General features: G+C 42.3%; 1 protein-coding gene across 4 annotated transcripts in view; it reads right to left on the minus strand.

Annotated features, from left to right (window-relative positions):
- LOC144071754 (teashirt homolog 3-like) overlaps window positions 1-17,681 on the minus strand; it is a 60,792-nt gene that overhangs the window by 18,240 nt on the left and 24,871 nt on the right. The window contains exons 1-2 of one of the 4 annotated variants that reach the window (XM_077597139.1): window positions 4,084-4,172; window positions 3,827-4,019 (exon numbers count right to left, since the gene is read on the minus strand). The exons of 1 other annotated variant lie outside the window; for it this stretch is intronic. In XM_077597139.1, the coding sequence (XP_077453265.1) occupies window positions 3,827-3,866 (40 nt within the window). In that variant the 5' untranslated portion in view covers window positions 3,867-4,019; window positions 4,084-4,172. 2 more of the 4 variants (XM_077597138.1, XM_077597142.1) reach the window with 2 other exon arrangements.

Here is a 17,681-nt window from a genome sequence, read left to right on the forward strand (position 1 = left end):
CGTAGGTTTTCTCTGGGTATTGTGGTTTCCTCCCACATCCCGAAAATGGTAGGCTGATTGGATACTTTAAATTGATCCTAGGTATGAAGGATGCCCAAGACCCTTGTGAGGATAAGTGGTACGGAAAATGAATAAATGAATAATAGGATGATTTAGGTTTACTTTGTGGGTGATGACCGTTTTCATGATGGTCCATTGATAAATCTGCCACAGGCTGATATTTGGACTTTTAAGCACAATCAACTTGATATCAGCTCATAAATAACCATTATGACAGTATAACTCAAGGGTGTTAGACTCGGGTTGGTTCGCGGGCCGCTTTAACGTCAATTTGATTTCACGTGGGCCGGACCGTTTTAGATATATTTAGATTTTTTTTTTATAAATGGATTAAAAGAACTGGATTAAAAGCCCTGAATATCCAGTTTTTTTGTAGATCTGAAACAATGTTTATTTTAGCTTTTTTTAAATATATTTTTAGATTTTACAAAATGATTTTTGAACTAAAAACACAGAAAAAACGATTAAAAAATTACAATGATTGATTTAAAAGGGGGAAAATCAGGAAATTTAATATACATCTCTACTCTTCATTTTAATTTGATCCTAAAACAGAAAGTCGGCACTCATGATTTACTTTCCCGGGACACACAAAATGATGCGGCGGGCCAGATTTGACCCCCGGTTTTCTCCCCCATTCCAAAGACATGCATGGTAGGCTGAGTGGGCACTCTAAAATGCGGTGAACCGATGGGAAAAGTGTTTGTGTTGACAGTCAGCTGGGATAGGCTCCAGCACCCCCCGCCACCCTTGTGAGGATAATCAACTTTAGTGACAGTGATTTTGCACCATGGAGCGGCCAGGAAGTGTTTCAATTGCCTTTCTGTATGGCCCTACTGCGAGATAATCGTCATCGCGAGCCTTTTACCCCAAATCGTATCCCGAGGTCGCCATTTGTCACGAGGCATTCTTAATTCTCAAAACACGTTAGCGCGTCCAGAGCTAGAAAGCCGCCCGAGCCCAGTTATTAAGAGCACGGCAACCCGATCCAGGTACGCCGGCCCATTTGTCACCTGCGGCGCAAAATTGAGTTAGGACACAAGCAAAGGCGAGCGGCTCGGCGTAATATCAAGTCCATTACATCAAAGTGGTGGCAAACCTCATTGGGCCGGCCACCCTGAGCTTGTCATCTCCAATCGCGGGGCCTGTCAGGACTCCATCAGCCTCTCGGCTAATTAGAGTCACGCTAATGAAGCGGGCAAAACAAGTTTTCCAGGGCAGAAAGGCTCCCCCAAAAAGTGGGTTGGGGAGAAGTGACGGTTACTCTGTAACTGTGTTTGGAGTAATTGTGATGGTCACGGGGGCAACGGTGATTATTTTTGCTGATCAGACCATGATAAATAACCTTAAATGATCATTGATTGGTTGTCGATTAATTGCGGCAGGCCTACCGGAGAGGTAACAAGGACGTAAAGCAGAGTGTGTGTGAGTGTGTGTATGGGGGGGGTGTATTTTCCATGCAAGTCTCAAGGTTGCAGTGGGCTGACTCCCCCCTAAGTCCCTAATCAAGGCCCATCATCTGTCATCCTTTTCTTTGCTCTCTCTATCAGCGCGCTCTGTGCTGCAATCAATTCATCATCACCCTTTGTGTGCCACTGAACAGTTGACAACTTTATAACTTGCAGCTGCACGGTCTGACTGACAGGGGTGCAAGGGGAGTGTGAAGAGAGAGAGAGAGAAAACCAGAGAGTGAGAGAGAGCAAAAAAAAAAAAAATGAAGAAAACGGACAGATGAATGAACGCACAAAGAAGCGTGCTTTCGACTGGAGCGAGGAAAAAAAGTTGTTTTCTCCAAACACCAAACGATCTGTATTACAGCCCTTTTATTCCCTTTCATCAACAGACAAACAGCCGTGCGGCGGAAGGAGGCGGAGGACGAAAAGGAGGAGGAGGAGGTGGAGGAGGAGGAGGAGGAACACAACAGCCTTCTCACTGATCTGAAATCAGAAAGCTCTCACTCATTCTTTATGTGCTCCCCGCGGCCACTCGGAGCCAGTCAGCGTGTACATTAGGCCGGGGCATTTTGATGAAATAAAAGCCCGGGCCAGCTTATGGCTAAACAGAATGGGAGCACTCACTCAGCCTGTCTCTGATTGACCATTAAAACCATTGATGAATGGGCCTGTCAGGGTGGAGACAATTAAATCAAACATGAAACAAAGCCGTTGTGGCAGAGCAAACCCATTCCTCCCCTCCATTAGGTTGCGCACAGCTCCTTTTACAAGCCCTGCCGCCCCTCCCACCTTTGCCCACTGCGTGCGTTCAAAGTGGAGGTGCCATCGACGATACTTTGGGGGGAAGAAACGGGAAAATGACCTTTAAGGGAAGTGGGGGGGTATTTTGCGAGCCCGTCGCAAAATCATTTGCGGAATTGATTGGTAGGAAATCAGCCGAGCGTGGAATTGGTTGGTGATTAAATGCGGTGTGGACGACGGACGGGGTGCAGTACTTGAATGCGACCAGCAGAGGCAGCGGTGGGTGTTTCGGACAATTGTTTCGATAATAGTGAGCTCGTTTAGTGTTTTTTGTTTTTAGTTTTGACATTAGGTACCGTTTATGGCGACAGGCGTCCAATCCATTTTGAATGAAAGCGGCGAATGAATGAACGCGTGTCTATCGCTGTCAATCAGTTAAGATCATACAGTTGCGCTTTGCAACATCACTGATCTTAATATAATCATTAAAAAATAGATCATTAAGCGTTTATAGGGCAACGAACGACCATTGTCCTTAAAAATTAAAAATACTTATCACATAAAAACATACGGTGGCGTTACATTTTGGGTCACGTCGGCCAAAATATTAACATTTGGTAGACAAATGTGATTCAACACGTGATTTCCAAATATGAGTATGGAAAGAGATGTGTTTATAAAACAACATTCAAATGGGTAATAAAACAGGTATACTTGTTTAAAATGGCATTACTAATAAATAACATAAATAGCAAGGGATATGAATACCTATTGTAAACAAAAAAATAAGTCTTATCTTCTCATTAAAGATATATCATGAAATAAGAGAATAGCCACTGTTTTAAAAAAGTTTAATTAAAAAAATGTATATTTACTATTAACTCACTGCCTGTCATTGACAATGATAGTCCAGTATATTTAAAGTGGCTGTGAATTCTTATTTTTCATTCCCATTGACGATGCTAGACGTCCATAAAATTTTGTTTGGAAAAGGTGTCAGCAAATTTCAGTCAAAATTGGACGTCCATCGCAGTCAATGAAAGCAAACGAGTTAAATAACCAACAATTTCTACTTTCTTGAGATTCTATAAGGCAACAGACTATAGCGCCACCTGTTGTTTCAACACGTACTCGACAACCTGCAACTACTAATCCATAAACACGTTCTCAAGAAAGCTCTCCCCCTCACTTTTTCTGAGTCACCAATGCAAAAAAAAAGTCCAGCCATTCTTTGAAATCGGTCTAAACGTGACGTCATGATCCTGCCGCACATGGTGGGAAGTGATTTTCTGATGCAAATCGGGACCGATCACATCAAAGCCGCGTGACAGCCAATCAATCAACCGTCAAATCGGACGTGGCAACTGTCGATTATAGCTCCTTCCAGTCCACAAACCTCCATTGTCCGTTCCCAAATTGTTTATCTTGCCCCAAACGCCAGCCAGACTTTGTTTTCAAGCCCTCGGAAAGAAGTTAACGCCAGTCGGGGAGAAGAGCAACGGAGCGTCCAAGTCGAATCCACGCCGATTAATCGCGATTTTCCCGCACGCGATATAGTAAAAGGGACGTACCTGGCGCGCGCTTGGGCGCCTCTTGTTTCCTCCGTGGCATTTGCGGCTGTATTCGTGGGGATTTCCGCCAAACTCCTCCTTGTTTTTTTTTCTCCTCCACACGGCACAAAAGCCACTCGCCTCCGTTTTCGGGAAGATCCACCTTCCGCTCAGAGAGCCATCTGGACGGCTCGGCACGGCATGGAGGAGTCCGCTGCCGGAGAGCAAAAAGTCATGATGCGTTCGCGGCTCGCGTGTGGCGCGTTCGCGTGGCTCACGTTAATGTGGGGATCGGGAACGCGCGCGTCCGAGTAGCTCGGTCGCTCGCTCTGGTAACCAGCGAACTTGGGGGGGTTGCGGGGTGGGTTGGGGGGCTGAAGAGAGAGGATCGCGTCACTCAAAGTGGGAGAATGGGCAGACCCGCCGCCCCGTTAACTCTTTGCGCGTCAGGCTGACTGAGGGAGGGAGTGAGGGAGGGAGGGGAGTTAGGGGGAGGAGGAAGCCTCCCCTCTGCCGGACGCTTGAGTCACAGCTCCAAATTTGACACTAGTGTATATATCTGTCATCATGACACAAACTAAATGGGGATTTTGGAAAAATAATCATTGTGACTCTTGAGTTGGGAATTCATTTGCCCATATGGCAGTGGTGTCAAAGGCGAGGCCCGTGGGCAGCAAGTGGCCCGCTAGGGGGTCCGATCCGGCCCACCGGGGTTGTTCGGTCTGATGGGCGCTTTGTAGCTCGATAAAGGGAAAACCAGAAGTTTTTGAGTTGTGTGATCAAGTGTGCTTTACTCAATTTCCTTTCCGAAATCGTATTTGTTTATTTACCATCAAAACAGCACCCACAACAGCAGCCAATGGGGAAATAGGGAACCTTTAAATAGCCCCAAACAACAGAAAGTCATCTGGAAATACCCAAAACTCAGCAGGAACTGACAAATGAGCAAAAAGCATATCGGAAAGTCCCTCAAAATCAAGAGGAAATGATCCAGAATTTACCACAAGTTAACCTTTTGGGCCAAAAATACACTAGTAAGGCCCACACGAGATCTAGTTGTCGTGAATGTGGCCCGTGAACCAAACTGAGTTCGACACCCCTAATCTAAAGGGTCTAAAGCACATGTGTCAAAGTGGCGGCCCGGGGGCCAAATCTGTCCCGCTGCATCATTTTGTGTGGCCCGGGAAAGTAAATCATGAGTGCTGGCTTTCTGTTTTAGGATCAAATTAAAATGAAGAGTATAGATGTATATTACATGTCTTGAATTTCCCCCTTTTTAATCAATAATTGTCATTTTTTAATCCATGTTTTCTGTGTTTATAGTTCAAAAATCATTTTGTAAAATCTAAAAATATATTTAAAAAAAAAAGCTAAAATAAACATTGTTTTAGATCTATAAAAAACTGAATATTCAGGGCTTTTAATTCATTTATTTAAAAAAAAAAATCTAAATATTATATCTAAAACTGTCCGGCCCACATGAGATCTGGTCACCATGAATGTGGCCCGCCAACCAAACTGGGTTTGACACCCCTGGTCTAAAGTGTCAACTTTTGATGACCACTGTCCCTGAAAGAATTCAAGTTGAATATTAGGGTCATTCAACAACAAATGACACATGGGCAGCCATTTTGTCATCTAGTACACCACTACTCATTTAGTGATACACATAAAACAAGATGTTTTAATACCTTTCTCATACCGTCATGTCCAAAGCTCCTCTTCACAACCCATTGAAATGCAAACATACCCGATGTCCAGTCCCCCCTAAATTAATGTGAGTTGTTAAACACAGGCTTTCATCGCAATAAAAGCATCAGTTCTTCCATATATCCATGTTCGGGAGAGCTCAAAGTCGTTTCAAGGAAGCACCGTCGACTCTTAGTAATAAGACTTTTTCACCACCGGCTTCTTGCTCTCTCTTTGAGCTTGGTATGTGTGGGGGTAGTTGTTATTTTTAAATTTTGTATTTATTTTTACTAACCCCGTATGAATAGTAAATTCACCGCACACATTAGCTGCAAATAAACACCTCTGAGACGGACTAATAACTGCTTTGGCGTGCACCCGCAGAAGAATTAGAGTCGTTTCTGACCGTGATTTGGCCGCGGCCCAGCTCGGCTGTCACTTTAACAACATAAAGTTACAACCCGAACGGGATGTCAAGGGTTAGCTGGCCTTCTAAAGAGAACTATGCGAATATATTTCCTCCTATGGACTCGCCCCCACGGTGACCTCCCCCGGGAACAAGAAGTAACCATAGTGATTGGCATTTTTACGGCCAAATTAAAACATCTCCGAGCTGGCCAGAGGCAGCGGGAGAAAGCGGCCTCTCCAAAATTAGTGAGTCGTCATCATGACAGAAAGTAGTGGGGACATGGTGTCATCTGGGGACGCTATCGATTAACCCATAAATAGTAGACGCTCAGTGTGCAGTCTCTCTCGGCTTTACACTGTAAATGGAAGTTATCGCTGTGGCGTTAGTCTTTTGCTTTCCAGCCTGTGTGAAATATAACTTGCTCCATTTAGTCATTGCTGAGTTGTACATATGAACAATCTATGAGGAGGAACGCGTGGCAGAGATGGAAAGAATAAACTAACAATGACTGAAGGAAAGCAGGGTACTAAATATATATATACGTATATATTTTTTTTTTAAAGAAGTGAGGCGATAATGCTGCACTTAAACTAAATACATTTCCTTGTTTTTGGTGTAAATGGACTAGAAATGGGTGCAATGATTTGCCGTTAAGTAAATTGACTACATTAGGTTTCTTGGAATAAGAAAAATATAGATAGACTCTCATTTAGACTTATTTGAAGGAATAAATGAGTATATTACAGTTAAAAAACACTCTTTAAAGACTAATTTTATAGAACATTTTGCATAAAATAAGCAAATGTTACCTATTCTGAGATGCAAAATAAGGAAAATTAATAGTTAAAAATAGCAACATATCATTTACCGTATTTTATGGACTATAACTCGCACTTTTTTCCATAGTCTGGCTGGACCTGTGACTAACTCTCAAGTCTAATTTTTTTTTGTATAAGCGACACAATAAATAAAGATGGACTGACTGAGTAGCTTTTTCCATTTCATTTCTGATCTTAAAAATAGCTTGGATAGCAGCGTCGAATGAATAGCCACCGTTTGTGCAACCCTCCCACAACAAATGGATTGGACGTCCACAAGCAGCCACCCCTCAGTGCCAATCCGCATTGAAAAACCGCAGCCAGGTCTGAAGGACCCGATTCCCATGACTAATGCTCCCCCTGACAGGCAAAGATAAGACTTATCCTTCACCTGAGCTGAGCCATTTCTCAGCAATAACGTTCATAATTGAGCGCTCCCCTGTCATTATGGCGTGAATATATTCAAATGGAATTCAGGTTATCGGGCACCAAGGTCATCGGCGCAACACGTACAACAAAACGCCGCTTTTGTGTACTCCAGAGACAATAAATAAGTGGAGAGAATTCGGTGTGTGGCTTAATTAGATGTACGGACGACATCTGTTTTGAAAGGGAATCCGCAACTCTGGCACATTAATTTTCTTGGTAATGACTGGATGTCAACGTGGGCTGCAAAATCATCACAAGGGGAAGTGAGTGCGCCTCGTGCGCAATACGGTGGCGCTTTTCCATCTGCTCACCCCCCCAAAAAAGAAAAAAAACTGTCAAAGCATCGCCGTGGTCGGCAGGATGAGGAGTTGTTCAAGATAGCCTCGTGCTGATTGGGAGGCATTTTTGACTGAGGGAACTGGAATAGATGGAGTGGACATTATGCCGCTGAATCTTAGTTAAGGATGCTTCGCAAGTGGGTGACAGTGTCATTAATCTCTTGAAATTAGAAAAATGCAACACAATGGCGAGTTGGTATGAGAGGAAAAAGGCCTTTTGCTGAAAATTTCTAATTATAAGAAAGTCCAAACGTGCATGTTGGCAGATGCTAGAACTTGCACCAGGTGAAAAATGAATAAAAATTCATCCAACAGGGGCACATGGTTGTTGATTGGTCAGATAGACAGGGAGGGGTCGGCTAATTTGGTAATCAAGGAGACAAAGGAAACAAGACACAAAGTAGAACAAACCACAATGTGGACTCAAACAATAATCCAAATTACAAAAGTGCCAAGTAAATGTCACATTTTGGGATGGTCGTTTATAGCTGTATAACGATTTTGGTTTAGGCACATTAAATGGCATTATTTACACAGACAGGTATTCAAGGTATTACCGGGAAATGAAGTAAAATTAAGATTAAAGCTAATATGAAACCTTATCAAAAATTTCAAGTGAGTGCAAAAATATAAGTATAAACTTGAACCCATTGTACGCGGTATTTCACATTACGCTTACCGTATTTTCACGACTATACGGCCCATCGTATTTAGCCGCAGTGTCAGTAACGAGTGCTATTTCTGTATTTTACACACACAAAGGACGCACCGTTTTTATAGACGCAGCCAGGCATGGCAAAATTTACACCATCTTAAACATGCACGCTACACCCACACGCTAAAAATACGTTTTTAAAAAGGCAACGGAAGCAAAACTGAGTTTGGTTGTACTATATTTAGCCATTTTACAATGTACTCACGTCATCATCACCCACAAATCCATCAAAGTCCTCATTTTCTGTGTCCAAATTGAACAATTGTCCAAATGAGTCATCGAAAACGCTGAGTTTTATACGTTCGTCCAGGCGGCCACAATCCATTCGCAAATAGTAGCTAGCTAGTAGCTAGCGTAACTATTCCAACGCTGTCTTCCATGCTTTGTAAAGCTGTGTTGATGTCGATCGCCAGGCCACAATCCATTGGGTGTATTGACAAAAGAACTATATATCCCAGCAGTCACTGCGCAGTACTTTTTCTACGGGAAAATAGTAGAGTCGGGGGCTGCTTGCCGTAGTTGTGAGAGCTGTAGAGGATGGTGTACCCTATCGACTGATTTATTTTATTTTATCGTGATAACAATTTTAGTATTGGTCCATATATAAAGCGCACTGGATTATAAGGCGCCCTGTCTATTTTGAGCAAAAATTTAAGACTTTTATGTGCGCCTCATAGTCGTGAAAATACCGTATGTTTTTATGATGTGCCAAATGCCCAAAACACATTTCAGACTCCAAAGAAAAAAAGTGATTATAACATACATTATACGGCTTAATTATTATTTCTGTCCGGCCAGATAGACATATCTCACAGAACGACTTCCGAACAAATAATAGCAAAACTTGACCTCCGTCCATCATATATCCCCTATTTTTTTGACTATGTGAGCCAGCTAAATCACGCAAACCAAATCCATTTCTGACACTGCCAATCAAAATGAATGGATTTCTGCCGCAGCTCTCTGAACCGCTGAATAATAAGCAGTTAGGCGCCACAGCAAAATCTAAAAAAAAAAACTTTTGCTTTATTATCATTTTTATTTGAAAAAAAAACGCTACACCGCCCAAAATCCCGTCATGTGCCGTATTAGCAATTATGTTGCGTCCAGATGGATTAAAAATGTTTCCTTCCCGCGAGTGACAGTCCGGAGGGAAAACTCAGCACCTGGAGTGACAGGCTGCCATCAGCGTGCAAATATGCTAATATGAATTCTGATCACCTCCGATAGTCGAGGGACTTGGAACCCCTCGTCGTTTCTTACCGTTCTCCACACATGGCAGGGTTAATAGCGGATAGGGGGGGCACGCTGCAGTTGGCTCCGCAGCCAAACCTGCATGGACACTTCCTAAGTGATGATATTACTTAATGTACGCCATAATGTGTTAAATGCACAGCTCTGCCCTCAACATTTTCATCCCGATGAGAAATTTTGATGACAAATCAAGCGCTTAAACTATGTCTGTCCTTCATTAGAGATGTCTCCGTGAGCGTCGGCTGGTCAAAGGCTAATTGCAACTAGCAGAAGAGACAGAGTCCCATTTTTAATTGGCGTAAATTTATGCAGATTTATTAGATTTTTTTTCTTTACGCAAATTCAAAAGGACAGCTCACTTGCTAATTCGTAGACGAGGTGAAAAAAAAAGTGCATTTGCTGGACATAAGAAGAAAAAAAATGAAACTAGATGGGCACCGGAGTACCTAAGAAGTCAAATTCAAAGCATTTGGTAGAGTGGGCGCTCGCTGAAATAAAGAATATAGCATTCAGATAGTTCTTCTTTTTTAATAAAATGATATTTAAAAAAATCAATTACTTGATTATAGTATTGTCTTTAAATTTGAGTTAAAAAGGCCAATCTGGCGGCAGAGTGGTTAGCATGTCCGCCTCACAGGTCAATCAAGGGTTCAATCCCAGGCTTAGGCCTTGCTGTGTGACGTTTGGTGTTCTCCCTGTGCTTGTATGGGTTTTCTCTGGGTACTTCGGTTTCCACCCACATCCAGAAAAGATGCGCACTAGGCTAAGTGTATGCTAAATTGTCCATATCTTTGAGTGTGACCGTGAATAGGACACACATTTTTTATCAGACGTGAGCATTAATGGTCGGGTTTTTTTTTGGGCTGGCAACCAATTCAGGGGATACCCCGCCTACTGTCTGTTGTCAGCTAGGATAGACTCCAGCACCCCTCCCACCCTAATGATGATACACATTATCAAGTGATTCAGAAAGACCACGCAAACTTGGGGAGAACATTGGATTGGATTGGATAACTTTATTCATCCCGTATTCGGGAAATTTCGTTGTCACAGTGGCAAGAGGGTGAGGATGCAGAAATAGAAAAGGTATTTTAGCCATAAATAGATAGGTAATAAGTAAGTTAATAAATAAATACATGAATAAATATATAAATAAATAAGCGTGTTGCTGAAATATACATGTGTAAATACACACATATATATATATATATATATATATATATATATATATATATACACACATACATACACATACATATATAAGCACATATACACTAAGATGCACTAACATGCACACTCCAAACATATAACAAAACATTCGTTTTCACTTGACTATTTGAACAATGCACGAGAGCGGATGCTTAAGTCAAACAGGTTGAATAACGAATGCATAATTAAAGCTACTTTTACCCATAGTGTTTGATAAAAGCCTACGTGCCTATTAATACAGCAGGTAATTCATTTGTAAAAAGCTGCCGCCAATGGCAGCGACTCATTTCCACCGGGCGAAGCGAACGGGGGAGATGGAACGCTTGCCTTTGGCCTCGGCGTCGCGCGCTTCCACTCATCTTACATTAAGACGCAAGTGTCTCCTGCTGCCGCACCGTTTGGACTTTTGTCATTGATCTTCATTCTAAAATAATCTCTTACCATTTCTCATTGCGAGCCTGCAGAGAAACCTTTTCCAAAACCACATTCATTAGCTTCACTCTGAAAATAGAACGGCTCCGGCAAAAAGGTGGACATGCCAGACGCTTGCTTGCCAGCGCCTTTAAAATATGTCCTCCAATCCACCTTAAACACTCATGATATTCTTTAAGCTTTTGACCGGCTGCATATTTCATGAAGAACTCCGGAAGACTTAACATCGTAAAAAAAATACTTTGGGAAAAACTCAAATTTACGGAAAATTAGTAGCAGCTGCCCTTGTAGATTTATACAGGTGAAAGTGTTTAGCACGTCCCCTCACAGTTCTGAGATCAAACCCCCAATCGTCCTGTGTGGTTTTTCTGCGGGTGCTCCGGTTTCCTCCCACATCCCAAAAACATGCTAGGTAGGTTGATTGGGCTCTCAAAATTTCCATTAGATATGAGCGTGAATGGTCGTCTTTTGTCTTTTTGTGGCTGGGGATTGGCAGGTAACCAATTCCGAATGTGCTGGGATAGGCTCCAGCACCCCTGCGACACTTATGAGGATAAACAGATAAAATGAATGAATATATAGGGCAAGGGTGTCAGACTCGGGTTGGTTTGCGGCCCGCGTTAACGTCAACTCGATTTCATGTGGGCCGGACCATTTTAGATATGATATTTAGATTTTTTTTAAAATTATAAATGGATTAAAAGAACTGGATTAAAAGCCCTGAATATTCAGTTTTTTACAGATCTAAAACAATGTTTATTTTAGCTTTTTTTAAATATATTTTTAGATTTTACAAAATGATTTTTGAACTAAAAACACAGAAAAAAATGGATTTAAAAATTACAATAATTGATTTAAAAGGGGAAAAATTAGGACATTTAATATACATCTATACTATTCATTTTAATTTGACCCTAAAACAGAAAGTCGGCACTCATGATTTACTTTCCCGGGCCACACAAAATGATGCGGCGGGCCAGATTTGGCCCCCGGGCCGCCACTTTGACACATGTGATATAGGGAAATCGTCAAATATTATTTGTCAAATTAACAACAAACTACGGAAAAAAATTGTGTTGCAGCAATACCATTTAAAAATGTATAATGTATGGATCTATTTAATTAATAACCTTAATAAGTGCATTATTTTAACTCACCAGCTAATCACTTAGGCTAACAGAGCACCCAACTTCACTAGCCTACATTTTCACAATATTTTCCTGCTTTTCCGTTTTTTTTAACGCTAAAATTTTGTCAACCTCATTCCCTCATGTTGCTGAGCTGTCCACTTGACTTTTGCGCTCATGTCTGCATTAAAGAACATCCGCCAAGTGAAGGGATCAGACATTGAAAAGGTCTCTTCAACATTTTCCGCAATCCACACGCGAGTCTTTCTCCGTCCAGACCGCAGACACGCAAGACAAAGGAGGGCTTTTATTCATTTGTGGCAAACTATTTAGAAAAAAAATCTGATAATGTTCCTCCTTTAGGCTGGGCAGATGACTTTACAGCATTTCAATTAGCTCACCTCTGATTGGAAGGGCTGAAATAAGACAATTGATCACGTCTCTCTCCTCTTTTCTCGCCCAAAAGACCCTCTTAAAATATTCAGGTCGATTATGAATGGTTACTCCTTTATCTATTTATACCCACTTTATTGACAGTATTACATTTATATAGTGTCAAGGTGAGGCTTTTAATTTAACACCACCGCAGAGCCGCTCGGAATATTTAGCGAAAAGACTGATTTAGGAACGTTGATTTACATATATGATCACTCTTCGCCGGAAGCCGGCCTCACGCGGGAATTCTCGTCGAGATTTGCGATTCTCTCCTAACCACGGACGACCTTGCGCGAGAAATTCCCCGCTCCGTCCACGGCCGTGATATTCCGTCAATCTGCCCGACGGTCGACGTGTCTTTGATAGGCTGATCTCTCTCCTGGCCACTCCCGCTTAGACGGCTAGCATAAAAGGAAGGATGTTTATGATGGACGGGCAGCTTTTTGAAAGCCAGTCGTCACGCCATCCATGGGAGGGATCCGAATCGGGACGGCCGCGATGTGACGAGACAGACGGGAACATCCTTCTCGTCATGTCAAGATGTCAAGCGGCGGGAGTCTTAGCGGGGATAGACAGGATCATCAGTCTCCCGAGTCGGGCCTCGTTTCTGCCGTGTCGTGCTTGACTTCTTATTTTGGACGCTGGCTAGTTCTTTCAAGGTGATTACTGACTGGCAGTGGAGAAAATCGGAAGGAAATTTGCAACTTGTCAAAACAGTCAGATTTGAACTAAGACCCCACGTAGCGCTCGTGTCTTGGATCATTCACAAAGAAGTTGGCGTCACCTTGACGGAGCCGGCGAACCGAAATGTTCCCGTTTTCAATTGTTGTTATAGTCCCATAAATGACAGTGTTTTAGCAGAAAATTGATATTTTTCTTCTTTTGGCTATTTTTCTAGGCAATAGCAATAATAGAGATTTTTTTTTCCACCAGTTTATGCTGTAAATGGATCTGTCTTCAACTTTAGTCAATATTCTTTTTACAGAATTGGATTGCTGTCAGTAGCAGTGAATATTAATACCACAAAAACTGCAATTACACTGTACACAAACAAAATCAAAATGAAAGAACCGAGTGTTTTTTAAACAATAAATCAATACGACAGTGGCTCAGAGGTGTCAGACAAAGTGCATCATTCAAACACTGCAAAAATAAAATAAAAAAACATACAAACCGGACATAGACATTAGGACTACAAGCAATACAAATAATTTTATCATCCCAAAGTGGCAATTTGTGAGCAAATTTCTGACTGCCCAATGAAAATTTCATCCTCTGTACAATCCTTGCACCAATCGTATTCTTCTCGCCTTTCATTGGATGGCCATTTGAGCCCCCCGACATGAGCGAGGATTGCCGTCCTGCCCCTTCTGTTGTCCAAAGAGACTGCCGTGCTGACAATAGTGTCAACTCTTCCCCTGGGGGGGGGGCACCTCCGAGTGATTTGTGGTAGGGAAAAACTGATGAAGTACTATTGCCACCCAGCGCCTTTGCAAGATCAATTCTATATGTAGGAGTGCACTTTATGAATGATGGAGACCTCCTCAAGCCATCCATACAGCTGCCCAAAGACACAGCCCCGGTCCTGTTGCACCCACAAGGCAGGAAAGAAGCCATCGCTCTTCTCAACGGGGCCATGCATTACGCGCCCACACCCACGCATCGACACGCTACCGTGAATACACAGATAAGATAACAAGGCCGACATACAGATGGACAAAGTTAGAGGGAAATAAGTAAAGCTAGCGTTGCTTTAGGTTTTCTGCTTGGATAAGAAGCCAGGTTCAGAATGGCCTCATTTTGTCATGTGTGGCTAAATGCTGTTTTGGAATCGTTACGTCGCCAAAAGTTGAAGCTCGTGTGACATGCTAAAGTGTTTAATTTATTAACAATTGCATCTTGGGGATGTACAACTAGTTTGGATTGGATGTATATCGGTATTCGATTATTGCAGTGGCGGTCCGTGCATTTTCTCGTAGCGCCTTCAACGAATCAATCCAACCCCCCAAAACTATTTTATGGCTATAAAACCTCGACTGCAGCTACAGCTGCGACACATAAAAAATAATCAATAAATCAATGCACAAAAATGTGGTAAAATCCACTTCCTAGAAGCATTTAATGATTAAATACAAATACTGGAGCTTTTCAGACATTAAAACCAGGCCAGGGGAGTGATTTTCCCGGGAAAAGACAGTGATGAACGTCAATGGCGCACATTGCCCGAAAATGGGGTAAAATCCAGCCGAAAACAGCATTTATTGATTAGATACAAATACTGGAGCCTTTTAGACATCAGAACCAGGCCCGCAGTATCATTTCCCCGGGAAAACGACGAACATCGATACGTCCATATACGTCCATACGCGAAACGGCAAAAATTGCACTAAAATGGGGTAAAATCCACTTCCTAGCAGCATTTAGTGATTAAATACAAACACTGGAGCTTAAATACAAACACTGGAGCTTTTCAGATATCAGAACCGGGCCCACATTTGAAATATTATTTAGGAATATAGCCATATTTTACTCACCAAAAATCCTTTTTAACTGTACACAATATCCATCCTCCTTTCTTTCTTCCTTCTTTTATAACTCCATCGAAGGTAATGCTGAAAGTGGAGCCTGTCCTGTCAAATTTCTGGCACAGTCCGTCTTGAAAATGGCTTTAAATCAACACAAGAATATATTTGCTTGTTCAGCTAGCTCCAGATACAGTTTGGTAGCTAATCATAGTTGGTGAAAGCGATGACGTATCCCTCCGCCTGCGACAAGGCAATGACGTATCCCTACGCCCTCGACAATACATTGTGGTGTTGTCAACTCGAAAGCTGATTGGTTAAAGCAATAGTCTTATCGACTCTTGTTTAATGCGGCAGAGCCCGCAGAACTGATTGTGAAGGCTTTGAAACAAATTTCTGACCCTGGCGACAAATAATGGCTGAAATGTGATTGGTTAAATGCTTCAAAATGAAAACACACATCTGGAAGCAGTGCAACCAGGGGGAAAAGCAATGAAAGGAAGCTAACAGACCATTTGGAATTATTTAATAAGTATTGATGGACAAAATATAATATTTGATTCAGATATTTCTTAGGCCAGCAGAGAAGGCCTTTATTGGCCCTGACGGCCCGCCACCGGATTATTGATGCCTTGATCCACATAGCAAGTGTGACATGTTAAAGTGTATATCGGTATTCGATTATTGATGCCTTATGCAAATAGCTTGACCAACACGGGAGATTTTCTTCATACCAGTAAAGTTGGATTGAAGAAGCAACAACGAATCACTATTGTGATTATTTCTCCGTGTTTCAAGAATAAATACAGGGGGGTACAACACTCGCCTAATCGGAAGGACTTCTGGTTTACGTAAATGTAGAGTGAAAATAAGACATTAACCTTGTAATTTCACGGCCTGACGCCAAAAGTAGTTTTCCCTTTGCTAGGTCACCAAAAGTCTCCCCCCCACGAAGCCAAGCAAGACTTTTGAACGTTCCGCCATCTTCACATTTAAATGTGCCGTCAAATTCTATTTAGCGGCACCTCCGCTTCACGCTAACATTAACAAAGACGTTTCCCGCTGCACGGGTGCAAATGAAAGCTCACAGACGGGAAGAAAAAAAGTTTCCGCGGAAGCCAAACAAGGCACAGGGACGAAACGTGTTTTCATTGCCATTGCTCTTTTTTTTTTCCTCTTCCCCCCGCTGCCAAGAAGCCAAACTCAATTTATGTCAAACAAGGTTTAAAGGACCTTGGGATTAAAGCCATAAACTGGCTGCTGTCAGACCTGAAGCTCTGCTAACAATTTAGTGCCAAAGCGACGTTGTTCAATATCATTTCATATTATATCATGTCACCACACGGTGACAGCTACACATCAGGCCAGTCACAGCTGGTTTGCCCTGAAGTACTCCTCCGACGTCGGCTCCAATCGAAGCTCACTCTGCTCTTCTCCCCACTAAAATGGGAAATCCATCTCAAGTACTCTGCGGGGAATCCGTCCGTCCGTCCGTCCATCCGCCAGCTTTTCGGTAACCGATTGATTCCGAATCAAACGGTGGTACCTTTACTTACGAGATGAATTGGTTCCAGAACTTGTTTTTCAACTTGGATTTTTCATAAGAAGTATTTTAGATTGAAATTCTCTCATTCATTCCACGGTCCTCCAAAAAATCTTGTTTTCGTATGTTGGAACCGTGTGCGGTCGTTTGGTCGCCGGTCTTTTGGTCGCCGTCTTTTGGTCGCCCGGACCCAAACAACGGGCGACCAAAAGACCGGCGACCAAAAGACCGACGACCAAAAGACCGGCGACAAAACAAGGTAAAACAACACGTTGTACGCATCAATAAAAGCCAACAATGGCCCTGAGCAGTTTCACTGAGCGGACGTGTGAGTGTAGAAGAGTTTGTATGTACATGCGTTGTCCTTTTAAGAAGCTACGTCAGTCACGGTCTTAACAAGTTCTCCAACAAAAAACAATAAAAGTCCGGGAAATTTGGAGCTTTTCTTTAGCCTAATAATTAATAGGGCATTAAGTATGACTAAATAATAATTCGCAGTTTGTATTTAGGGAATTTGAGCAACAATTTAAATGGTAATTATCAATAACCTTCCGGGCGACCAAAAGACCGGCAACCAAACGACCGAGTACCGTTGGAACAGTAATTTGATTATCCAATGGTTTCATAACATGACAATTTTAGCATCATTTTTCATCAACCATCAGAGAGAACAGTTGCATAAGAGCGTCATAAGACAAATGAGGTGTAACCAAATCATAATCTTAAATATTGGGATTGACGCCACTGTGGAGTTTTGAAGGGCACCAAATGAAGTCAACGTTTGTCACTTGGAAATGGGGAGAACTATCTGGGATCTCGTGCGCAGGCTCAAACTCACGCTTTGACGAACTGTTATTTTCATTTGCGGCCACTTCTTGGATTGATTTACTAAAATTAGCCCGTTAAATGTTAGAAACGCGATATGGCGTAATTTGTCTTGACAATGCCAATGTTCA

Source organism: Stigmatopora argus, chromosome 3 (genome assembly GCF_051989625.1).
Source record: "Stigmatopora argus isolate UIUO_Sarg chromosome 3, RoL_Sarg_1.0, whole genome shotgun sequence".
Classification (NCBI taxonomy): Eukaryota; Metazoa; Chordata; class Actinopteri; order Syngnathiformes; family Syngnathidae; genus Stigmatopora; species Stigmatopora argus.